This window comes from Anolis carolinensis, chromosome 1 (assembly GCF_035594765.1).
Source record: "Anolis carolinensis isolate JA03-04 chromosome 1, rAnoCar3.1.pri, whole genome shotgun sequence".
NCBI classification, from domain to species: domain Eukaryota; kingdom Metazoa; phylum Chordata; class Lepidosauria; order Squamata; family Dactyloidae; genus Anolis; species Anolis carolinensis.
Window position 1 is genome coordinate 214148340 of NC_085841.1, and position 26087 is coordinate 214174426.

The following is a 26087-nucleotide window of genomic DNA, read 5'->3' on the forward strand; positions in this document are numbered from 1 at the left end:
TACCAGAAGTTAAATTTAAGGTTAAAAGAGAAGCTTCTATTTCTCTTCTGCATGATATGAAAGCAGTTGTAAAATGGGAGGGGATTATGCAGAGTATGAATGTAAGCTAGTCTCTGATAAGGAAAGCTGGGAGTTACAGTCCAAACAAGTTATTCAGCTTCATGTGATCCCTACATCTGGTGTAGACTAACCTAAGCATCTTTTTAGAATGGGAAGCTGTAATTTCACTATACATTTGAATGGACCACTGAATCCAAATTAATAAAATGTGTTTTCTTAATCTTCATATGTCATTGAACATTATTATAACTCATTTTTACATGTTTTATTTTCTATTTTAGACATTTATAGTATTGAACAAAGGGAAGACCATCTTCAGATTCAGTGCCACACCTTCCTTGTACCTGTTAAGTCCTTTCAGTATACTCAGAAGAATTTCTATAAAGATTTTCGTTCATTCATATCCTTTTTCAACCAGTTCAATATGTCTTTAAGAAATGACAAAGAGATGTTAAGAACAACTCCGGGTTATTTTGACCATGGAATGAAGTTTATTTTTCAACACGTAATTTATATGGATGATTTTAAAATGAAATACAGAGGCTGTTACCAGTAGAAGTTCCAACACAGGGGTCCTCAAACTTTTTAAGTGGAGGGCTGAGTCATAGTTCCTCAGACTGTTAGGGGGCCAGACTATGAAGAAATATTAAAAAATCAGGATTGTTGTTGTGTGCCTTTAAGTCATTTCAGACTTAGGTCATCCTAAGTCTAAAGCTTAGGACAGAGGCCAGGTAAATCATCTTGGAGGGCCGCATCCGGCCCATGGGCCTTAGTTTAGGGACCCCTGATCTAGACGATCTCATAAGACCATAGATAAGCAAAGAGATCTCCAAAGACCATCTAGATAGTCTCATAAGATCATTGGTAAGGAAAGGGAAACTCAAAGACCATCTAGATGATCTCATAAGGCCATCAGAAGACCATAGATAAGCAAAGAGACCTTCAAAGACCATCTAGACGATCTCATAAGACCATAGGTAAGCAAAGAGACCTCCAGAGACCATCTAGACGATCTCATAAGATCATAGATAAGCAAAGAGACCTCCAAAAACCATCTAGATGGTTTCATAAGACCATAGGTAAGCAAAGAGACCTTCAAAGACCATCTAGATGGTCTCATAAGACCATAGGTAAGGAAAGGGATCCTCAAAGGCCATCTAGATGGTTTCATAAGACCATAGGCAAGGAAAGTGACCTCCAAAAGCCATCTTGATGGTATCATAAGGCCGTAGTTAAGCAAAGAGACCTCCAAAGACCATCTAGGTGGTCTCATAAGACCATAGGTAAGGAAAGAGACCTTCAAAGACCATCTAGACAATCTCATAAGACCATAGGTAAGCAAAGAGAGCTCCAAAGACCAGGTAGACTTAGTTCAACCATAAGTCTAAAGTTTAGGACAGGGGCCAGGTAAATGACCTTGGGGGGCCGCTTCTGGCCCCCGGGCCTTAGTTTGGGGACCCCTGTTCCAACATAATCCACCCACAAATAGAAGGACTCATTGTGTCTGTAGAATATATTTTTGACCCAAACTGACTAAATGGAGGAGGACGACTTTGGAAGAGGACAACCTCAATTTATTCTTCTATACTCCTGAAATAATCAATGAGCATAAAAAATCTACCTTGTATGGTTGGGGATGTCTATGAAACAGTAAAGGGAGGTGGTGTTGGGTGTAACCACAAGGGGAAAATGATGATGCTTCTCAGGCCGAATAGCAGGAAGGTTCTGCAAGGAACTCCACTCAGGGATTATCCTAAGATTGAAATAAAGCTCTGGATATAATCATATAAAGTTACAGTACTCAATTAAGATTTTTTATGACATTAAAGATCTTGGATCACCTCAGGTTGAAGTTCTGTGCCTATTTCCATTTTGTTTAATGAGATGCTCTCTGAGGTAAAGATACTTGCGAAGAGTTTGTGATGTCTTCCTTGACTTAATCCAACATTATTCAGCATGTTTATTATGTTAACTATTCTGGCAAACTGTGTTGTCATGACTCAGACAGAACCTAAGTGGGGAAAGTCTGTAGAGTACGTACACTGTTCTTCTTTCTTTTCCTTAATATGCATAAGTCATATGAGTTAAATATGCTAGATTCTGCATGGAACTAAAACTCTCTCATGGCATTATATTAAAACAGAGCTTTCCAAACATTTCATGCTGCTGGCACACTTTTTGGACATGCATCATTTCGTGACACAGTAATTCAGTTTTACTAGCAAACCAGAAGTTAAATCAACCCCTTATAAAAGATACGAACATACACATAAACTGAAATATCAAATTGTATGGGGACAAAACATATCTCATGGAAATCTTTCATTTATGTTTTAAAATATATGCTTATTTACACAGACTCAGAGGTTTATCATTGTGTTCGTGTGACACACCAACACTCTGCAATATGTGCAATGACTACGGAATGGCCTTAGACTATGATTTCTGGATGGTGTGATTTTAATATTTATTGTAAGGTTTTTAAATGTTAATATGTATTTTAATTAATTTATTTCATGTTAAATGTTTTGTACATGTTTAAGGCATTGAATAAATTGCCATATGTAAGCCGCCTTGAGTCCCCTTCAAGGTAGAGAAAGGCGGGGTATAGAGTAAATAAAAATAACATAACTGACACATTATTTTGTCACAACACACAGTTTGGAAAGTTCTGTATTAAATAAAAGATGTTATGGTTCTCAATTATAAGCATATGTTATGTATGGTAAATTTTCCAGAAATGTTTGATGGAAGCTTTTCCATTAGCATTTTTTTCTGGAATCTTTGGAATTTTTCCCCAATTAGACATGTTTATTTGGATTATATTTTGGGAATAAATCTTTTAAAATATTGTGATTTGCCACAAGCATTTAAAGTGAGATAATGCCTTTTCAAAAATTCTCAAGCCATCTCTTCCATAGTGACTTGGTTCTCTAGATATTAGGCACAGAAGAAAGTAGCCACTGTAAAATGAACTGATCTTTGGCTAGAGGTACATACCTGACAATCCAGCAGAGCAATTCAACAGGGCATTTTGTTTTACCAGCATTTAATAAAAAATTGGCCTTTTTTCCCTATAAAATATGTCAACTCTCTTCTGAGTGTGTAGAAATAAACTTGTCTGTGGAGGAAAGCATATGACTCCATATTCCCTCCAATGTTTCTGCAGAAAATTGAAGATTCTCCCTTGTCTTTCCCATTGGAATATGGCAGGGGTTCTCAAACTTTTTTTTTAGCTGTGGAGCCCTTTTTGAAGAAAAAGTTTCTTGTGGAGCCCCAAGAGATGTTTATATGTTATGTATTATAGTACACACGTTGCTGTGGCGAAGTATGGTGGTATGGGAAATAAATTATTGAGGAATTGGTGGTAGTTAAGGTAAAGGGTAAAGGTTTTACCTTACATTAAGTCCATTATAAATGGACTTAATGTAAGGCTGTGTGGAAGGGCCTTGAGTCTACACTGCCATATAATCCAGTTAAAATCTGATAATCTGTATTTTATGGGCAGTGTGGAAGAGGCCTAAGTGAGGCCTAACTCTGCCTGTCCCCTGGGCTGAGCGGGTTGCTAGGAGACCAAGTGGGCGGAGCTTAGCCTTGTGGGCAGCAATTGGATAAAAACAATTATTCCTCTCCCTCTAATTAGGACTTTATTTTTCTTTTCTTTTTGTTATATGAACGTAGAGGCATGGATGAGGGGTTGTGCTGCCATGTTTAGTGTTTCTGGGATGTGTAGTTTTGTTGTTTTGTCCTAGGCCGAAATTTCATTACTCTTTTATATATATAGATATATATAGATATAATATAATGTAGGCATGGGCAAACCTTTTGACAAATGGTGCTCTAAAATTTGACAGACAGGCTGGGCTAGTGGCAGATAGATGGAGAGTGTTTGTGTTTACTACTTGAAAAAGAAATATTTAAAAAAATCTAATACACACTTCACAGATCTCGTTTGTAGTGCAAAAAAAGCAAAGCAAGAACAATACAATATTTAAAATGAAGAACAATTTTAAACCAACATAAACTTTACAGTATTTGAGTGGAAGACCCCAAGAGCCATTCAATCCAACCCCCTTCTGCCATGCACAATCAAAGCACACTCAACAGAAATCCACCCAGCCTTTGTACTACTACTACTACTACTACTACTACTAATAATAATAATAATAATAATAATAAATAGGAGCAAACCACAGCGGCCATCCAATCCAACCCACTTCTGTCATGCAGGAAAAGCACCAAAAAAGAAAATGGGTTCCCTGGAACTACAAAGACAAGTATCCACTATTACAGTAATGCAGAAATCATTAAACCTAAATTTAGTTCAATACATCAATATGAAAACAGATACAAAAGGCGTTGTTAAACAATCAAACAAAGGACTGTTACATTCACAGTAGAAACAATATTTTTCTCTTGAAGGATGAATTTACTCCTCTTCTCATAAACAATAAATGTTCTTTAGTTCTTTTTTAGTTCCACATACACAAATTGAGTCCTCTTCTTATATATAATTATTGTTCTTGTTTCTTTATTATGGATAGTAGACTGCAAAACCACAACCGGTTTCAACTCAAAACTTCATTAGCAGGATTGAAGTCCTTTTTTCAGTTGCTTTTTTTAAAGTTTTTTAAATGTGGATCTTATAGGGAACATATATAGTGGCTACCAGTTATTTACAATACATATAGTTACATGAGACATACACGATACACAACAAAGATAATGTAAAAGTCATACTCACAGAAAGATCTAAGTTTTAAACACGCATACTCTGCAAACAGTTTGATTCCAATGTGAGTATGAAGCTGAGTAACTAATATCATTCTTAAATGGACAAGCACAATGGTCAGGTGGTTGTAAAGTAATGTCATTGCTGTTACTCCAGAGTCACATTTAAAGGAATTTAAAGGAGGGGGAGGAGAGAACCGCGGAGCCCCTCGGTATTATTCACAGAGCCTCAAGGGCTCCATGGAGCATACTTTGGGAACTGCTGGAATAGGGTGAAGGGGGAGGGAGACCAGTGAGCTTTTGGGAAAGGCCCCTAGAGACACGCCCAACCTATTTACAAATAATATACTAATTCTAGAATTAGTTTCCTTCCTTTGTTTTCATTGAGAGGAAATTTACACTCTAAAATAAAAACCCATCTTGTGTCCAGGAATAGAAGGCAACCCATAATCATTTTAATCATCATACTGTGATACTAAGAAGGGTGGAATGGTGTGGAAGCTACATAGCATCAGATGGTTACAAGACATGAATATATATATAATATTTAAAAGTAAGGTGTAATTAAAGCCAAATCCTTTGGGATGAAATATTTGTTTGTTTTCTTCTTCAGATACACATTCACAGCAATTTATACATTTGAGTCCCTCGTAAAGATTTTTGCAAGAGGTTTCTGCATAGATGATTTTACTTTCCTTCGAGACCCCTGGAATTGGCTTGATTTCCTTGTAATTTCATTTGCGTAAGTATTCAGCATTTTTTTGAAGAAGAGGTATTTGTGGATTTTAAAAGGATATGTTTGATTTCCAAACATATTCTTTTGATTGCCATCTTTAGTGAATGTTAGTACAGTAGAGTCTCACTTATCCAACACTCGCTTATCCAACGTTCTGGATTATCCAACGCATTTTTGTAGTCAATGTTTTCAATACATCGTGATATTTTGGTGCTAAATTCGTAAATACAGTAATTACTACATAGCATTACTGTGTATTGAACTACTTTTTCTGTTAAATTTGTTGTATAACATGATGTTTTGGTGCTTAATTTGTAAAATCATAACCTAATTTGATGTATAATAGACTTTTCCTTAATCTCTCCTTATTATCCAACATATTTGCTTATCCAACATTCTGCCGGCCTGTTTATGTTGGATAAGTGAGACTGTACTGTATTCGAATTGTTATCAAATAATGCAAAAAACATTTGTCTAATATTACAGGTTGGGTATCCCTTATCTAGAAATCCAAAATTTGAAATACTCAAAAATTTGAACTTGTCCACATGGGAGGCTGAGATAGCATCATCTTTATTTTCTGCTGTTTCATTGTACACAAACTTTATTTCATGCACAAAATGTTTTAAAATATTGTGTATAAAATTATCCTCATTCTGTACATATCAGATGTATGTAAAATATAAATGAATTTCATGTTTAGATTTGGATTTAGATTGTGTATGAAATGCAAATTCAGGCATTGCAAAATCCCCTGTCCCTCCAAAACCAAAGCACTTGTGCTCCCAAGCATTTTGGATAAAGAATGCTCAGCTTGTACTGAAAGTAAAAAATCCTATTTTAGCTAGAATCCTTTTGTGCATTGTGGTTGTGTAATATGCTGAAGTGGCCATACAATTGATGTTTCTTAATTCAAACACAGGGAAACTCTTGGTCTGTAAATCTTTAAAAATTATGTTTGAAGCCATTTTGGATCTAGAAGTAAATGGAATACAGTAGAGTCTCACTTATCCAACATAAAAGGGCCGGCAGAACATTGGATAAGTGAATATGTTGGATAATAAGGAGGATTAAGGAAAAGCCTATTAAACATCAAATTAGGTTATGATTTTACAAATTAAGCACCAAAACTTCATGTTATACAACTAATTTGACAAAAAAAGTAGTTCAATACACAATAATGCTGTGTAGTAATTACTATATTTACAAATTTAGCACCAAAATATCACAATGTTTTGAAAACATTGACTACAAAAATGTGTTGGATAATCCAGAACATTGGATAAGTGAGTGTTGGATAAGTGAGACTCTACTGTACATGCATTGTTGCAAGTATCAGTCGCTCTCTGATATCAGTGATGTGTTTCTTTTGGAATATTTGACATCAAATTGTCTGCTCTAAGGCAGATAGATTCAGAAAGTATGTAGAAGAAGAAGGCAATTGCTGCCATCCTTACTATAGGACTAAGCTCTACAGTATGGCTTACTTCCAGGTAAATGCTCAAAGAATGACACCAAATGCAAACAAAAATAACATGTATAATTAATTACCCCCTCAAATTTAAATCTGAATATATTTATTAAGGAGAACGTGTTCTTCCTCAGTTTTGAATAACTGTGGTTTAATTCTACAGGTATATAACAGAATTTGTAAACCTAGGCAATGTTTCAGCTCTTCGAACTTTCCGAGTATTGAGAGCTTTGAAAACTATTTCCGTAATCCCAGGTAAGAATTGGATTGGTATAATTTTTTAATTCCCTTGAATCACCTAATGGTGTCTTTTGCTCTATCATTGTTGTGTGTGTGTGTGTGTGTGTGTGTGTGTGTGAGAGAGAGAGAGAGAGAGAGAGAGAGAGAGAGAGAGAGAGAGAGAGAAATTACCCTATTGTGTATAATGTTTCAGAGGCCCCATCTACACTTGAATGCCATATGAAGCAAAATGCAACAACCAGACAACAAACTCCCATAGGAGCGCCAGTGCCCCATGGTTTGTGTCATCACCATCCAAGCTTCAAATTGATTCCAGGATTTCCTATGAAGCCATTTGCACAGTGAAACCACTTTCTTCAGTACCTATTTGAAAAGGCATTAAATGGTCAATGTAGATGGGACCTTAGCCTGTGGATTTGGATTGTATATCTGTGTGGAAAACATTCCGAGTTCTATGGATAATGAAAACAATCAATCTCTCTCTCTCTCTCTCTCTCTCTCTATATATATATATATATATATATATATATGCCACCAGTCTTCAGAAGAGTGGTATGAGAAACTAGCAGCAGCTTCTGGTTGGGGTTCAGACCAAATCTTTGACAGTATTCCCTTTTTTAATGTTTTAACATTGTTCAAATATTCTTTTAGCCTAGAATTAAAAGTTGTTTTTATATGAGAGCATATTTATTTATTTATTTATTTATTTATTTACAGTATTTATATTCCGCCCTTCTCACCCCGAAGGGGACTCAGGGCGGATCACATTATGTACATATAGAGCAAACATTCAATGCCCATAAACACATCGAACCGAGACAGAGACAGACACAGAGGCAATTTAACCTTCTCCTGAGGGGATGTTCGATTCTGGCCACAGGGGGGAGCAGCTGCTTCATCATCCACTCTGATGGCACTTCCTCATTCCAACGTTGTAAATTAGTTAAACTTGCCTCCCCACTTTTTTATAAGTGGTACCTTATTTCCTACTTGATAGATGCAACTATCTTTCGGGTTGCTAGGTCAGCAACGAGCAGGGGCTATATTTTATTTTTAATTGACGGGTGCTCACCCTGCCACAGGCTGGCCTCGAACTCATGACCTCATGGTCAGAGTGATTTATTGCAGCAGCTGTTTACCAGCCTGCGCCACAGCCCTGCCCCTATATGCAATAGTATTTTAACACAACAGCTGCCTGCCACATTCATACTTCCAGTTCAATTGACCTTTTTCTGTGTGAGAATTATGCAGTACTTCAGAGGTTTTTTAGTTGCAATCCTCAACAGCTCTGGCTAGCATGCCTAATGGAAGGAATACTGGGGACATTTGGTTAGATAACATTGAGAGAATCACCATGATTCTCATTGTAGCTTACTTGATACCTCATGATTACATCTCTTCCTCTCCTTTTAGGGCTGAAGACCATAGTGGGAGCCCTCATTCAGTCCGTGAAGAAGCTCTCGGATGTCATGATCCTGACAGTCTTCTGCCTGAGCGTCTTTGCGCTGATAGGGCTGCAGCTTTTCATGGGCAACTTAAGACACAAATGCTTGCTCTGGCCCCATAATAATTCTTCTTACCTAGACCCACGCTTTAGAGAGTACTACAATGAAACAAAACTACTTTGGTCTAAATACATTGAAAGCAGTGGTAAGTTTCAATTAAGAGAGGAGCTGTGGCCCACCAAAGTCAAACTTGAATACAACTCTAGGTTAGTAGTATGGAGGAAATTGTGACGATCACTAGAAAACAGAAACACAGCAGAAACTATTATTTTATTTTCAAAGAATCAACCTTACTTTCAGCATAGCCTGAATTTTTTTCTCTCAACCCACCCTCAGAAGAGTGGGTATTGTAGGCACCTAGTAAGACCCATAGCCCTTTCAGAATCCCATCATTTATCCATGGAGATTTTTAGCATGTTACTAGACTTTCTTTCTACTGATACATATCTTTCTGCCCTCTTTCGGCATAAAAAGTAATGACAAGCATTGAGGGGAATGCTTAGCAATGTCCCCTTGGTTTCCTGTTTCCTTCAGGGTGGCAGTAATCTATGTAGCAAGTGTAATTTGACTCATTGGTTTGGAAGGGGTTATAGACATGTGATTGTACTGAGCATATGCAGACTCAAGACTCCATTTTGTATTTAGTATGATTTTGGACTTCAATTGAGAAGTATGTGTTTGGTCTTCAATGAAAGCAGGTTGCTGTTTGGACTTCAGTAGAGAAGTCTGTTTAGAGACTTCAATTGATACATTATGCTTTTGGTCTTTAGTGAATACAACTATACCTAAAGACTATGGACTATTGATTAAGAATGATATCCTGTGTTCATAACACAGATAACTGCATCTTATTTATAACTGAACTTTAACAAGAAAGTTCTATATAGTGAATTAATACAAGATGTATATGAGTAAACAAGATAGGTTATTTTTCCAAGAAGACTTTGTTTTTTTATCTTTGAGTGCATATTTTAAATTACGAGGTTTCAAGGGAGTGTATATCTTTTGAGCAACTTCAACTGCAAAAAAACCCCATCCTCTGCTAACCAAATATATTTTTGTAGTGGCATGTCTTTTCCCTGGCAGTTTAAAGACATGGTTCTTCAGTTGAACAGCTGAGTTACCTGTGTGCCATTTCATTAATGCTGGCAAATATCACTTGTTCAGAAAGTTGACTTCTACCAAGGTCATGCTTTTTCTTGACTAGTGGTTTTCAAAAGGTGGTCTCCACATATTCATGGAGATTCACGTTTGCCAAAAGGATATGTGCCCAGAGACTGGGTGAAGTTATTTTCCAATAGGGTATGCAATTGGTAGTAAGAAGGAAAATTGGATTATCCCAAATGATACCATTTCAAGCATCTTCCTCAAGAGATTCCCCAAACCTGGACCTAGAGTTCGATTTGTCACTTGTTGATGGGGCCTGCCTTAAACAAGATGTATTGGAATATGTTTCATTGTGTTGCTTTAGTTGCTTAATATATTTTATTAAGTTTGGTATTACTTGATGAATTGATGGAAATTGAGTGAAACTCCTTGAATTGGCATCTCATGACTGAGTAACATATAGAGCCTCCTGCGTATGTTTAAACGGGAGGACTCCCGCTTTGCCATTAGAGACCCAACACTATACCTTTTCCTTCATATCTGCATGTTTTGGCACAGACATTTTTGTTGGGAACACAGTTGTTCAACATAATCTACTTTCCTTTGGAAAACTACAGTACAACAATAGAAAATTTGCAGCATTGGAGTTGAATGAAACCATACAGCAGCAGGAGCGTTGCTCCACTCTCCTTTCCGTGCATGGATTCTCATCATATGAGTTAAAGACAAATGGGACTTAATAGGAAGAACTATATTACACACATGTATATCGGATGCCTTCCTAAAATGCTTTTATTGCAATTGGATCAATCAAAAGTGCAGATTTCAGTATGTTAACTCCTTGTCCAACTATCATGCACCACTTTTCCCAGCCTCTTGCTTCCTTTTATCTCCTCACCCTGAGCCTTATGACTTGGAAGCAGTTTTTGAATCTCTTCTTGTAGGTTGTTCCAAAATTTCAGGGGTGTTGAAGAAAAAGTTTTCTGGGTGACAGTTGCCATTACATCCTGGTCCTGTCTGGCTGGAGCACATGTTCTGCAGAGGACTGTAGCAAGTAGATTAAATGGATTATATGGGAGGATGCAAATATTGAATGTAACCTGCTGCCTCATCACACCAGATCATGGATCCACTTTAAATCCGGTCTTCCTCCTGCAGAATTCTGGGGTTTGTAGTTTGGTGAGGCCCAGGCTGAGCTGTTTAAAGGCCCCTCCCTAAAGTGGATTTAAAGTGGCTTCAAACTCTAGTGTGATAAGGTCTCTGGACTCAAACTATATTTGATTTTAATATTGTTATAATATGAGAGACACATTACTTAGAAACATAACTGTACTTTTGGGAGAGGCCTTAGTGGCTTGGGAGGTTGGTATTAAAAATAAACTTTGAATATGAATGTAACAACTCCTCTCTCTCCTTCTCTTTTGTTTTCACAGAAAATTTTTATACTTTGGACCCTACAAAGGACCCTTTGATTTGTGGCAATAGCTCCGATGCTGGGTAAGCAGCTTCCAGAATGCTAAGCCCAAAGGGGATCCACTATGGATAATACAATCTAATTAATAACCTCAGTCTTAGAATGGCAAACTGGATTCACTTTTGAAAAACAGGGCTTTCTTCTTTTCCTGCCCATCCAAAAATCTGTCCCTGAAGGTTTGAGTGAATACTCTGAAGTAGCAAAGTTATAAACATAGCGAGTTTGCTACTGAAAGGGGGAAGGTGCAGAATGACACTTCCATATTTACAAGACAAGGGATGTCTCTCAGGATGCATCTACATTAAAGCGCTGAGCTGCTGAACTTGCAGACCGAAAGGTCCCAGGTTCAGTTCCCGGGAGCGGCTTGAGTGCCCGCTGTTAGCTCCAGCTCCTGCCAACCTAGCAGTTCGAAAACATGCAAATGTGAGTAGATCAATAGGTACCGCTCCAGCGGGAAGGTAATGGTGCTCCATGCAGTCATGCCAGCCACATGACCTTGGAGGTGTCTATGGACAACGCTGGCTCTTTGGCTTAGAAATGGAGATGAGCACCAACCCCCAGAGTCAGACATGACTGGACTTAACGTCAGGGGAAACCTTTACCTTTACTTTTATTATCATTATTATTTCTGGACACCTAATATACTGTATGTGATCTGTTTCATAAGCTTACTTTGAGTTGAGCAAGCATAGCATCAATTCATAATTTCTTTTCTTTTTTTTTAGCCAATGCCCAGAAGGGTATACATGTGTAAAAGCTGGAAGAAATCCCAACTATGGCTATACAAGTTTTGATACCTTCAGTTGGGCTTTTTTAACACTCTTTCGACTGATGACTCAGGACTACTGGGAAAATCTTTATCAACTGGTGAGAAAGATTCAAAATTAAGCTTACTTTGTACTGCCATTGTTGTGAAGAATATATTACTTTAAAAACTCTTTTCACGTCCATATGGTTGATATATAAAATATACCGTAATCATTCCTTGAGTCGTGCAATAGCATCCCAGTTTCAGCCTGTTCTGGGGATTCAGGTTGAGCTAAGTCATACCTGAACCAATCTAATTCAGGCCCATATCTGAAACCAGATTCAGAAATGTGGAATTTTCATCCTTTTTGTTGACTTGCCTTGGAAACAAAAATAGACATAATTTAGAAACATAATGTATCACATTTTAAACACAGTAGTATTCCTGGGCATTCCTGTATGCAAGGGGGATTGGACTGTGTCAGGAAATGGTTAAATTGAGACTGAATCACCTCTCAGTCTCAATTGCTCTCCTCTGACATTCTGAGCAGCTGCTCAGACACACGGAACAAAATCCAGACTTCTCAGTTGACAGCTGTTAAACAGCGGCTTAAACTTTATTTACACAGTTGTCCATCCAACTTCTTCAAAAGCCTGCTTGAGAAGCACACTCCCACATTCCAGTGTTATCTTAAACATGACATATATCCTGTCACGTTCTGGAAACCTCAACTGCTCTGCTCTAGCAATACATTTCTACTCTGTGCACTTAACTGTTTCACTACTGGATTACATGCTGCATTACAGACACACACCGATAGCCATCTTTAAAATATAAATACAATTTCATACTACAGCAAAACAATTACATCAACAAGCCCCTCCTAAAATTTTGCTTCTGGTTTAAAGCTTCTATGGTTAACATCACAACTAAAGTAGAGTCTCACTTACCCAAGCTAAACGGGCCGGCAGAAGCTTGGATAAGCGAATATCTTGGATAATAAGGAGGATTAAGGAAAAGCCTATTAAACATCAAATTAGGTTATGATTTTACAAATTAAACACCAAAACTTCATGTTATACAATAAATTTGACAGAAAAAGTAGTTCAATATGCAGTAATGTTATGTTGTAATTACTGTATTTACGAATTTAGCACGAAATATCACGATATAATGAAAACATTGACTACAAAAATGGCTTGGATTATCCAGAGGCTTGGATAAGCGAGGCTTGGATAAGTGAGACTCTACTGTATGTTAATACATCTCTACTCAGTAAAATATAACACTTCTCCCTGTCTCATGGAGTTCCATAGACTACTTCTGCATAACACATGTTCAATTTCTTGCAAATACATTGTTACAGTTACAATTTTCAACGCATCTTTATTGTTACAAGCAAAACAATTACATCAACAGACTGGATAGTCATTTGTGGTCTCTTCCAAGTCTGTGATCTGTGAAGTTCTTTGTGAGATTTTTATACTGTTGCACAACCACTTTCATGGGATCCATGGAAGAATCAACATAAAATTCAAATATAAATTGACATGTGTGATATCAGGTTGGTCATTTCATCAGACAATCACAAATTGAAATTCAAGTTTTGCTAGAACTTACTCTATTTGAAATTTTGTTAAATGTGGTGGAGGGCTATGTTAAGGGGCTTGATTTTTTTAATTAATTAAAAGCTTAATAAATAAGTAATTTAATTTTATCTGGGTTTCTCAGATCTTCTTAGAAGGGCGTGGGAAACTGACTTTAATATTCATCCATCTGTCCATACTTTATTTATATTTCGTATTTCTCCCAGCTTGAGTTACAAAAAGATAAGGAAAACAATAAACCACATATCGTTAAAATGTAAAAAATCAAGTTTAAAACTTTACTGAATGATACCATATTTAAATCATTATTTTAAAACAGACAAAAATAATAAAGCTCCACAAAGGTTATTTTTCATAGGTAAAAGAAAATGGTTTAAAGTTGGACAAATTCCGTTTTCAAAGCATCACTGCTTAAATAACAGAAAACACATTGAAATTTTGTATAAATGGCATACATAATGGTGCACACAATTTTATATGCATTGTTCCTGTAAACATTTTTGGTGGTTATGTAATAACATATCTCAGTTGTGAGATGAAATCTTTTCTGAAACAAATAATATTAATACCCTGCATCTTACAACAATCCCTGAACTGACCCTCGTGTGCTTCTTTCCAATAACACAATGCAACAAATTTCCAAATCAGTCATCACTTTATTTGGAAATATATGAAGGAGAGATCCATAAAGGTATAATAAATTAATAAAGCTAAAGGAAAAAATAAGCACAAATTTTCTGCAATTTGCAATTGTTTTATTAAGTACGTAGGGCTGGGACTAATGTTAGCCTTCCAAAGAAATGCAGATTTTCTTTTGGTTGATTGAGTAAGTAAACACTTTTGATAGCTTTTATTTTGGTATTATTAGCACTCTGAATCTGGAGAACCAAAGTTTCAGTAAGTAGCTGGGTGACCAAAACCAACATAGAGATGCTCAGAAGAATAGTCTGGAATCAGTAGCAGGACATGTCAGAAATAATGGTGTTGATCACGGATGGGGTAATCCCATGTGGGGACATAAGAGAAGCCTCCAACAAGATAGTAATACATTTGGACATCCCCTGGGCAACGTCTCTGTAGATGGCTGATTCTCTCACACCAGAAGCGACATGCTGTATGTTCTCAACTTGCTTCTGACAGGATAAAAAACTGGGTTGTTGTATGTCTTTCGGGCTGTGTGGCCATGTTCCAGAAGCATTCTCTCCTGACGTTTCGCCCACATCTATGGCAGGCATCCTCAGAGGTTGTGAGGTATGGATAAACTAAGTCAGGAAAGGAAAGAATATATATCTGTGTAGAGTCCAAGGTGTGGCAAGAGTTCTTTGTCACTGGGAGCCAGCATTAATGTTTCAGTTAATCACCCTAATTGGCACTGGAAATGTTTTGTCCCTTGCCTGGGGGCATCCTTTGTTCAGTCAAGTCCTCATTGTGTTGGTTCCCATCTACTGTTTTGATTTTGGAGTTTTGTAATACTGGTAGCCAGATTTTGTTCATTTTCATGGTTTCTTCCTTTCTGTTGAAGTTGTCCACATGCTTGTGGATTTCAATGGCTTCTCTGTGTAGTCTGACATGATAGTTGTTAGAATGGTCCAGCATTTTTGTGTTCTCAAATAGTATTCTGTGTCCAGGCTGGTTCATCAAATGCTCTGCTATGGCTGATTTCTCTGGTTGAATTAGTCTGCAGTGCCTTTCATGTTCTTTGACTCTTGTTTGGGCGCTGCGTTTGGTGGTCCACCAAACGCAGCGCCCAAACAAGAGTCAAAGAACATGAAAGGCACTGCAGACTAATTCAACCAGAGAAATCAGCCATAGCAGAGCATTTGATGAACCAGCCTGGACACAGAATACTATTTGAGAACACAAAAATGCTGGACCATTCTAACAACTATCATGTCAGACTACACAGAGAAGCCATTGAAATCCACAAGCATGTGGACAACTTCAACAGAAAGGAAGAAACCATGAAAATGAACAAAATCTGGCTACCAGTATTACAAAACTCCAAAATCAAAACAGTAGATGGGAACCAACACAATGAGGACTTGACTGAACAAAGGATGCCCCCAGGCAAGGGACAAAACATTTCCAGTGCCAATTAGGGTGATTAACTGAAACATTAATGCTGGCTCCCAGTGACAAAGAACTCTTGCCACACCTTGGACTCTACACAGATATATATTCTTTCCTTTCCTGACTTAGTTTATCCATACCTCACAACCTCTGAGGATGCCTGCCATAGATGTGGGCGAAACGTCAGGAGAGAATGCTTCTGGAACATGGCCACACAGCCCGAAAGACATACAACAACCCTGTGATTCTGGCCATGAAAGCCTTCGACAACACAGGATAAAAAACTGTTTACAGTGCTGCAAAATGTGATTTTTTTAAAAAACATGGGATAAGGTATTATTAAGGTGGATGCCACTATGTCCATTCACCCCTGCACTGGCTTATTTGTTCCATATAGTTTCTGAGCTGGCTTGGAGTGGGTAATTGACATTCTTTCTATTTCATAGAGTAATTGTTGCTTGCCCTGTCTAGTGAGGCTGATCGTTCAGTGCAAACAGTTCAGGTTGCACTGGCTAAGCAGCACTTCTGCTGAAACTTTGTCCAAACACTCCAATCCTTCTAAGGGAGACCCAGTAACTTATAAAGATACAGAGTACCGCTGTGAAAATCTGATGAATTAACTCTATGTGCATGTGTATTTACACACATTGTTGCAGTATGCATTGCAAACATCTATATTTTTACAAAAGGTAAACTATTTTCTTGACTTAATAACCTGTCTTTTATTTGGTTTCCCAGACTCTGCGTGCTGCTGGCAAAGGCTACATGGTCTTTTTTGTGCTGGTGATTTTCCTCGGCTCTTTCTATCTGGTCAATCTGATCTTGGCTGTTGTTGCCATGGCCTATGAAGAACAGAATCAAGCCAACATAGAAGAGGCAGAGCGGAAGGAGGCTGAATACCAGCAGATGCTTGAGCAACTGAAAAGGCAACAAGAGGAAGCACAGGTATTCAAAACATGTGTGCTTCCACATTACTTTGCTTAGGTTTAGAACATATCGTACTTTCCAGTATAGAAGTTCCTTTGCCAGGAGCATTGTGAGATTGGTTCTTCCATACTGACATTGGCTGGCCTTCCATTTTGCAGTTAAGAATTCATAACCTTGAGTTATTTTTCTGTAACTGCTCACCATGCATATTCACAACTCTGCCTCTATTGCCCCATTTTAAATGTCGCTAAATCACACCTTAAACCTATGCAATGGAGGTCTGTTCTTTTGGCAATCTGGGAGCAGTAGGATTATATGTGTTGTCGAAGGCTTTCATGGCCGGGATCACAGGGTGGTTGTATGTCTTTCGGGCTGTGTGGCCATGTTCCAGAAGTATTCTCTCCTGACGTTTTGCCCACATCTATGGCAGGCATCCTCAGAGGTTTTGAGGCATGGAAAAACTAAGCAAGGAATGTTTATAGATATATAAGTCCAGGGTGAGGGAAGAACTCTTGTCAGTTGGAGGCCAGTGTAAATGTTCCAGTTAATCACCCTAATTTGTATTGAATGGCTACATCTACTAGCTACTTTCTGCCTGGGGGCATTCTTTGTTAACTGCCCCTAGTTCCCATGTCTCAGAGTGTTGCTTCTTATTTACGGTTCCTGATTTTTGAGTTTTTTAGTACTGGTAGCCAGATTTTGTTCATTTTCATGGTTTCCTCCTTTCTGTTGAATTAAGCAGGATTATGTATTTTCACCCAGCAAGCAAGTCTATAAGAATGAGAAGCAGGGCCTGTCATAATTCCTCATCCCACCACAGTTGGCTGTTAGGAGATGACTGGAAACCTCATCCTGCTCTTCCATGATCAACACAGAACAGATTTCCATCACATGAAACAGATGCTAGCTGTTAAAGTAATTTTACGAGTTCATGCTATGAGATGGTACTTAGGCCAATCTACACAGTCAAATGAGGTAGGGTGGGGGGTGCATGGACTCTGAGGTATCTACATGATGCATAGGTCCCATTCGCCCTAAAGCCTATCAAGGCTGTTTAACACAGCCTTGTCATGTGTTTTGAAAAATTGCAGGATGCTCCAGACCAGACCTTTCCTGGAGCCCCAGAGCTCACTTGCACTTTGTAGTAGTGCAAACAGTTGGGCTGTGCCTGTTCACATGGGACTCCTGGTTTCCCTGGGCTTAGGTGGCCCGGAGGCAAGGGATGGCACTTACTATCCCCCATCATCCTTGGCTCAGTGGAGAACACCAGGCGTGAAAGTGCCTGTGGTCATTGCATCTTGCATAGCCTATCTGAAGCAACAGAGTGATCACAGAAGTGAAGGAAAGGTAAAGGTTTCCCCTGACGTTAAGTCCAGTCATGTCTGACTCTGGGGTGTTGGTGCTCATCTCCATTTCTAAGCCGAAGAGCCAGCGTTGTCCGTAGACACCTCCAAGGTCATGTGGCCGGCATGACTGCATGGAGCGCTGTTACCTTCCTGCTGGAGCGGTACCTATTGATCTACTCACATTGGCACGTTTTCGAACTGCTAGGTTGACAGGAGCTGGAGCTAACCGCGGCCGCTCACGCCACTCCCAGGGCTTGAACCTGGGACCTTTCGGTCTGCAGCTCAGTGCTTTAACGCACTTTGCCACCGGGGCTCCAGTGAGGGAAAAGGAAGGGACAATTCCAAGCAGGCTCAGCATCTGGCAATACACCGGACCATGGCAGTTTCTTCCATGGCAGCACTCTAGACCATCTGTAATCTCCATGGCATGTGTAGATGGGACCTAAGTTACACATTTGTAACTTAGTTGCCGATGTTGGATTTTAACCATGGCCTTCACCACTGATGTCATGCTTCCCATTCATAGAAATTGATCAGAATGACAGAATGACACTACAGATGCTGGGAAAGCCTTCTTCTGTGAGAAATCAGTTGTTTATCCAAAGCATTATATGATTGTTTTATGTGGTAGACTGATAGAGATTCATGAAGCGTTTTCTAATATTAAGAACAAAGCATTACTTGGTTGTTGTGAGTTTTCTGGGCTGTATGGCCATGTTCCAGAAGCATTCTCTCCTGACATTTCACCCACATCTATCGCAGGCATCCTCAGAGGTTGTGAGGTATATGGGAAAAACTAAGCAAGAAAGGTTTATATATCTGTGGAAGATCCAGGGTGGGAGAAAGAGCATTACTTGTGCAGTTATTGGTCTCAATGGCCTGCAAATCCATTGTATTTGTGGAGAATGCTACAAATCTGGAAATCTTTTTCGGAGTACAGTAGAGTCTCACTTATCCAAGCTAAACGGGCCAGAAAAAGCTTGGATAAGCGAATATATTGGATAATAAGGAGGGATTAAGGAAAAGCCCATTAAACATCAAATTAGGTTATGATTTTACAAATTAAGCACCAAAACATCATGTTTTACAACAAATTTGACAGAAAAAGCAATACGCAGTAATGTTATGTTGTAATTACTGTATTTACGAATTTAGCACCAAAATATCACGATATATTGAAAACATTGACTACAAAAATGGCTTGGATAATCCAGAAACTTGGATAAGCGAGGCTTGGATAAGTGAGACTCTACTGTACTTGTGTTTTCTTGACAGATTGGGCAGTATTCCCTGAAAAAGAAATATATGAGATGTATAGGCTGCTAGTGAAATTAGTTCATTCAAACCTATAGAAAAATATACCATTTGTTAATATTTTTGCAGATAAAAACATACAGATATATCAACTCAACTTATTCTGGATCAATTTAACACTATATAGAAGTTAAGATCTGAAATGGAGTATTAATATTGCTTGATCTCTTGATATGACAGGCGATAGCAGCAGCTTGCAGAGATGCTAGAGATGATGTTGCCCTAGGCAGACTTTCTGAAACTTCTTCACAATTGTCAAGACTAAGCTCAAAAAGTGCTAAAGAAAGAAGAAACCGGAGAAAGAAAAGGCGGCAGAGAGAGCTTTCTCTGGGAGATGAGAAAGTAGACTCCAAGAAAATCCCCAAGTCTGAATCAGATGGCAGCATCAAAAAGAAAGCTTTTCGATTTTCCCTTGAAGGAAACAGACTCACTTATGATACCAGAACTATTTCTCCATACCAGGTATACTGTGGTTGTATTTTCAGTGTTCCTCTTCCGGACAGATTGAGATAGAAAGATTCTGCGTGGAGATTCAGGCATTATATTCTGTGTAGAGGAGACCAAGCAAAAAGAAGGAAAGCTAGGAAGATTTATAAAAATCTAATGATTTCTGTTCAAACAGGCACTTAGGATATCTTATGGTAACTGGGAAACCCAGGTCTTAGCCACCTTTGAATGTTTTGAGAGTCAAACAGCTTAGAAGAAGCTTCTATTTCAAGGTTTTAAAAATGTGGTTCAGAGCAGAAGGAACACCTGGTGTTGCTATTTTGCAGCTCCCATGTTGCTTTTTTGAAGATCATTGACATTTTAAATTTTTTGGAAAGATTATTGGCTTGTGCTTTTTGTTGATATGTAAGAGACAAAATCAGCACGGACTAAATAGTAGTAAAAACTATTCAAATACGTTTTTGAATAAAAAATTGTCCCTCCACATTCAAGGATTGTGCATCCATGGATTCAACCATCCATTGTTTGAAGGTATTAAAAGAAATTGAAAAAAGAAAGCCTTGATTTTTGCTATTTTAGATATGGGATATCCTTATCCATTTCACCATTGCATTGTATATCAAGGGACTTGAGCATCCATGGATTTGGTATTCCTAGGAGGTGAGGTGAAGTCCAAGAACCAAATACCAACAGATACCAAGGACTGACTGTATATAGATTTTCAAGACAGAATGACTTGAAAATATATATTACACTTTGTAACACGAATTTTGTTCCTGGGTTATAAATGTCATTTCCTAATTGGTTCTACTATAAAAACAAGTAAAAGGTTTATTAAAGTGTAAACACTTTATTTTTGCAGGACATCCGGCATCACATTTTGCTATAGTTTTTCAATGAATATCTCATAGAGTCTCAATCAATTCAACATATTTTGTGGCAGCCACAAAAACAAAGTTTCTGAAGTATAACAACCACTTTCAAAGTACATACTGTACAATTAAATAGGAAATAACATCTTCAAACCAGGAACTGATTTTTTTTTTTAATTTTATTACAGTAGAATCTCACTTATCCAACATAAACGGGCCGGCAGAACATTGGATAAGCGAATATGTTGGATAATACGGAGACATTAAGGAGAAGTCTATTAAACATCAAATTAGGTTATGATTTTACAAATTAAGTACCAAAACATCATGTTATACAACAAATTTGACAGAAAAAGTAGTTCAATATGCAGTAATGCTACGTAGTAATTACTGTATTTACGAATTTAGCACCAAAATATCACGATGTATTGAAAACATTGACTACAAAAATGCGTTGGATAATCCAGAACGTTGGATAAGTGCATGTTGGATAAGTGAGACTCTACTGTACATAGTGTTATGGACTGTAGCAAAGATAATGAGCTTGTAACATCATTCTTGGTATGAAACTAAATTCAGCAGAACAGACATGGTAAATAATGCCATCTTGATGGAACCTCTCAAATGGTGTTCTTGTCCAGAACAATATGGGTTGTGTGTGTATATATATATATATATCTATATATATAAAAGGGTAATGAAATTTTGGCCTAGGACAAAACAACAAAACTACACATCCCAGAAACACTAAACTTGGCAGCACAACTCCTCATCCATGCCTCTATGTTCATACAACAAAAAGAAAAGAAAAATAAAGTCCTAATTAGAGGGAGAGGAATAATTGTTTTTATCCAATTGCTGCCAGTTCAAAGGCTAAGCTCTGCCCACTTGGTCTCCTAGCAACCCACTCAGGCCAGGGGACAGGCAGAGGTAGGCCTCACTTAGGCCTCTTCCCCACTGCCTATAAAATACAGATTATCAGATTTGAACTGGATTATATGGCAGTGTAGACTCAAGGCCCTTCCACACAGCTATATAACCCATTTATAATCTTATATTATCTGCTTGAACTGAATTATCTTGACTCCACACTGCCATATAATCCACTTCAGTGTGCAGTCGGACACAACTGGACTTAATGTACCCTTTACCTTAACTACCACCAATTCCTCAATACTTTATTTCCCATACCACCATACTTCGCCACAGCAACGCGTGGCCGGGCACAGCTAGTGTGTATGTGTGTGTGTGTGTGTGTGTGTGTGTGTGTGTGTGTGTGTGTATATATATATATATATATATATATATATACACACACACACACACACACACACACACTATAATTTACAATAATATACAATAATCATAACATATTGTATATACATATAATATTCATAATATTATATTGTAATACAATATAATACTAATATTACAATATAATAATATTAATTAATTATATTAATTATATATTATATTTTACATGTAATATTACTAATAATATGGAGCCCCCAGATGGCGTAGTGGACTAAGTGACTTGAAGGTTGGGTTGCTGACCTGAAAGCTGCCAGGTTCGAATCCCACCTGGGGAGAGTGTGGATGAGCTCCCTCTATCAGCTCCAGCTCCATGCGGGGACATGAGAGAAGCCTCCCACAAGGATGGTCAAAACATCAAAACATCCAGGCATCCCCTGGGCAACGTCCTTGCAGACGGCCAATTCTCTCACTCCAGAAGCAACTCCGGTTGCTCCTGACACGAAGAAAAAAACTAATAATATTACAATATATTGATATAGCACAATATAGTAATTTATTGCCAGTATTGTACTATGCTAATAATATAATATTGTATGTAAATTTAATTTGTAAGCCGCTCTGAGTCCCCTTCGGAGTGAGAAGGGCGGCATGTAAATGCAGCAAATAAATAAATATATTTTGATTGTTCAATAAATCCAGCAAATCTTCTGTGTTTGGAGCAAATATGCTAGAATTTATTATCAAAATGCTAACAATGATGCGGACTCCAGACTGTCTTTGCAAGTTTTCATCTAACGCTTCTATTTGTGTCTCTATAGTCAATGCTGTTTCCCACAAGACGCAGTAGCAGAGCCAGCTTTTCCAGCTTCAAAGGTCCAACCACTGAAGGGGGCTCAGATGCTGATAGTGAGCACAGCACATTTGAAGACAATGCAAGCCGTAATGGCTCCTTTTTTGTCATACGGAGACCTAGTGAACGTCGCAGCAGTAACATCAGTCAGACCATGTTGCCAGTATTTTCAATGAATGGGAAGATGCATAGCAGTGTGGATTGCAATGGGGTGGTTTCCTTGGTAGGAGGACCCCCAGCACTCCTGTCGCCTATAGGACAGCTTCTTCCAGAGGTGATAGTAGATAAAGCAACTACTGATGACAGTGTAAGGATGTTTTAAGTAGCATAGGCATGGTGGGTCAACAGAATGGAATCCACATTGTGAATGCTTTGCATCTCGGGAAAGCTTTCATATTTCTTACTAGCCAAACTTTAAAACTATGCTTTGAGAAATTCAGTAGTTTGATCTTTGTTGCATGTACTTGGCAAACATACACTGAACAGTTGAGGTAAAGAAAATACCTTGGAAGGCAACAGGATACATTGTAATTAGGAAATGAAAAGGACTAGAGAGTAACTGGGGAAGCAGATGGAACAGAGGAACAGGGGAAGGGGGTGGATTCCTGCATTTAACAGGTGTTTTAAGTATAAGGAGTCCCTGGTGGTGCAGCGGGTTAAACCATTGATCTGCTGAACTTGCTGACTGAAAGGTCAGTGGTTTAGATCTGGGCAGTGGGGTGAGCTCCTGCTGTTAGCCCAGAAGAATCAGAGACGACTAAATGACTGAGCAGCAGCAGCAGTTTGAAAACATGCAAATATGAGTAGATCAATAGGTACCACTTCAGCGAGAAAGTAACAGCACTCCATGCAGTCATGCTGACCACATGACCGCGGGGGCGTCTACGGACAACGCCAGGTCTTCTGCTTAGAAATTGAGTTGAGCACCAACCCTCAGAGTCAGACACGACTAGACTTAATGGCAGGGGAAAACCTTTACTTTAAGTATAAAATAAATATTAGTTTAGCTATAATTTTTTTGCCACACCTGTTCAGTGTATGCTTACCAAATACCACTAAACATTTATTTATTTATTTATTTATTTATTTATTTATTCAAACTTATATGCCGCCACTCCCCTAGGGCTCGGGGCAGCTTACAAGAACAGGTTAAAATCTAACAATGTAAAAACATCTTAAAAACACTCCCCCAGGGCTCAGAGTGGCTTACAAGAACAAGCCAAAATCTAAGCAATTTAAAAACAGTTACTCTCAGAAGTAACAAGAATGTGAAAATGTTATAATTTCTTATCCTACTGCAGCAGCATGTTATTTTCCTTGGTGTTACTTGTAGGGTTTTACTTCCAAACTCTGATTAAGCGTTGAAAATTCCCTTAGCCCTATTCAAGGGTCCTTGTCTCAGTCCCAGATGACCATCTGTCAAATAGTCATATTTGAAGGAGAAAGTTAAGAGCATTTCCACACTATGCCAAGTAGTGATGTGTACATAAATGTGTGACTCTTCACTAAGCTATACATTTACAAATATATATAGCATTCCCCCCCCCCCCCCGGTTCATTATTAGTCAGATTTTTATTAATAGGTAATTTTCAATACAAAAGAATGTGACAAGATTTAGATGCGAAAAATTGGATATTAATTATACTACATTTATTTTTAAAAGAATAGGAACCAAGGCTCAAGACTTTGAAGGAACAATGATTCACACATTTAATGGCACTGAGTAAAATAATTGTTTCAAATGGTTCACCCAGACAGTCCCCCCATTTTTATCCACTTGTGTGTTGTTAATCTCATTATTCTGCATACTTTGTACAGTTATGGTGCAGTAAGGGACGTTGGACCATAATAAATGTTGTTGCTGTTGCTGTTGCTGTTGCTGCTGTTGTAAACAGAGCTTAGATAGAGGACTACTTCAGTCATTTTGGCCAGTGTTACAGTGCTGAGCCTATTTGAAACCTTGCCCATCACCATGCATGAAGTGACTTATTTGAGCTCAGAGGCTCACTGTTGGTCATAAATCTAACAACACTTTGAAGAAGCAAAAAGGTATCTGGCAGTTAGATATACAGATAACATTCCTGTAATGGCAAATCAGTCAGTCCCTAAATGTCTCAGTAACATCACTACACGATCCTTAATCCATTCTATAATTCATTCTATAATTTAGTCAGTGAAAAGACACATTCTATTATACAGGTTGAGGATCCTTTATCTGGAATGCTGAAGTCTAAAATACTCCAATATCTAAAATTTGCCTGCCTATGTGGCTGAGGTAGTGACACCTTCACTTTCTGATGATACTCAAATTTTGTTTCATTCACAGAATTATTTTTTTAAATATTATACAAAGTTACCTTAAGACTATGTTTGTGAAATATAAATGAATTCTGTGTACATGTGTGCATATAAAGGTATTTTGAAATCTGAAAAACTCCGAAATCTTGAACACTTTTGGTCACGAGGCATTTCAGAGAAGGGATACTCAGCCTATATTTAAGTTATTCCTTTCAAAATCAGCATGTGACTTGAAATCCTAGGTATTGAAAAGGAACTAAATGTGGCATAATTTGTGCAAAACTATTAATCTGCATGTGGCATGACCTTTTTGAAACTTCAGTGTTTGTCTGTGATGTGTGATTTTTTTAAAATTAAAAACATTCTGATAGAAATTGTCTCTGTTCATGTGGATAATTTAGGCCTTTTACTTCACCCTAGAGCACAGCTTCTGAAACAGGCAGCAGAAAAAGGCGATCAAGTTCTTTTCAAATACCAATGGATTTACTGGAAGATCCCACTGTAAGGGAAAGAGCAATGAGCATTGCAAGTATAATCACAAACACAATGGAAGGTGTGTGTGTGTGTCCGTGCATGCAAATGCATGTATAAAATGTTCATGGGATTTTGAGTTACTTTATTGTAATGAAAAGATCTGATGGGGGATGGGGAGTAAGAAAAGCACTAGTGGTATTGGGTTGTTGTATGTCTTTTGGGCTGTGTGGCCATGTTCCAGAAGTGTTCTCTCCTGACGTTTCGCCCACATCTATGGCAGGCATCCTCAGAGGTTGTGAGGTATGGAGAAACTAAGTAAGGAAAGGAAAGAGTATATATCTGTAGAGTCCAAGGTGTGGCAAGAGTCCTTTGTCACTGGGAGCCAGCATTAATGTTTCAGTTAATCACCCTAATTAGCATTGGAGATGTTTTGTCCCTTGCCTGGGGGCATCCTTTGTTCAGTCAAGCCTTCATTGTGTTGGTTCCCATCTACTGTTTTGATTTTGGAGTTTTGTAATACTGGTAGCCAGATTTTGTTCATTTTCATGGTTTCTT

The 26087-nt window shown here is 38.1% G+C and overlaps 1 protein-coding gene across 3 annotated transcripts in view; it reads left to right on the forward strand.

The window, feature by feature from the left end:
- LOC100560075 (voltage-dependent sodium channel SCN7A/9A-like) overlaps nucleotides 1-26087 on the forward strand; it is a 148997-nt gene that overhangs the window by 67989 nt on the left and 54921 nt on the right. Inside the window, exons 3-13 of one of the 3 annotated variants that reach the window (XM_062969208.1) lie at nucleotides 342-459; nucleotides 2006-2093; nucleotides 5405-5533; nucleotides 7162-7253; nucleotides 8652-8888; nucleotides 11284-11347; nucleotides 12050-12191; nucleotides 16488-16694; nucleotides 19517-19798; nucleotides 22728-23066; nucleotides 25479-25611. In XM_062969208.1, coding sequence (XP_062825278.1) covers nucleotides 342-459; nucleotides 2006-2093; nucleotides 5405-5533; nucleotides 7162-7253; nucleotides 8652-8888; nucleotides 11284-11347; nucleotides 12050-12191; nucleotides 16488-16694; nucleotides 19517-19798; nucleotides 22728-23066; nucleotides 25479-25611 — 1831 coding nt within the window. Of the gene's footprint in view, nucleotides 1-341; nucleotides 460-1885; nucleotides 1957-2005; nucleotides 2094-5404; nucleotides 5534-7161; nucleotides 7254-8651; nucleotides 8889-11283; nucleotides 11348-12049; nucleotides 12192-16487; nucleotides 16695-19516; nucleotides 19799-22727; nucleotides 23067-25478; nucleotides 25612-26087 lie in introns of those variants that run through there. The other 2 variants (XM_062969209.1, XM_062969210.1) reach the window with 2 other exon arrangements.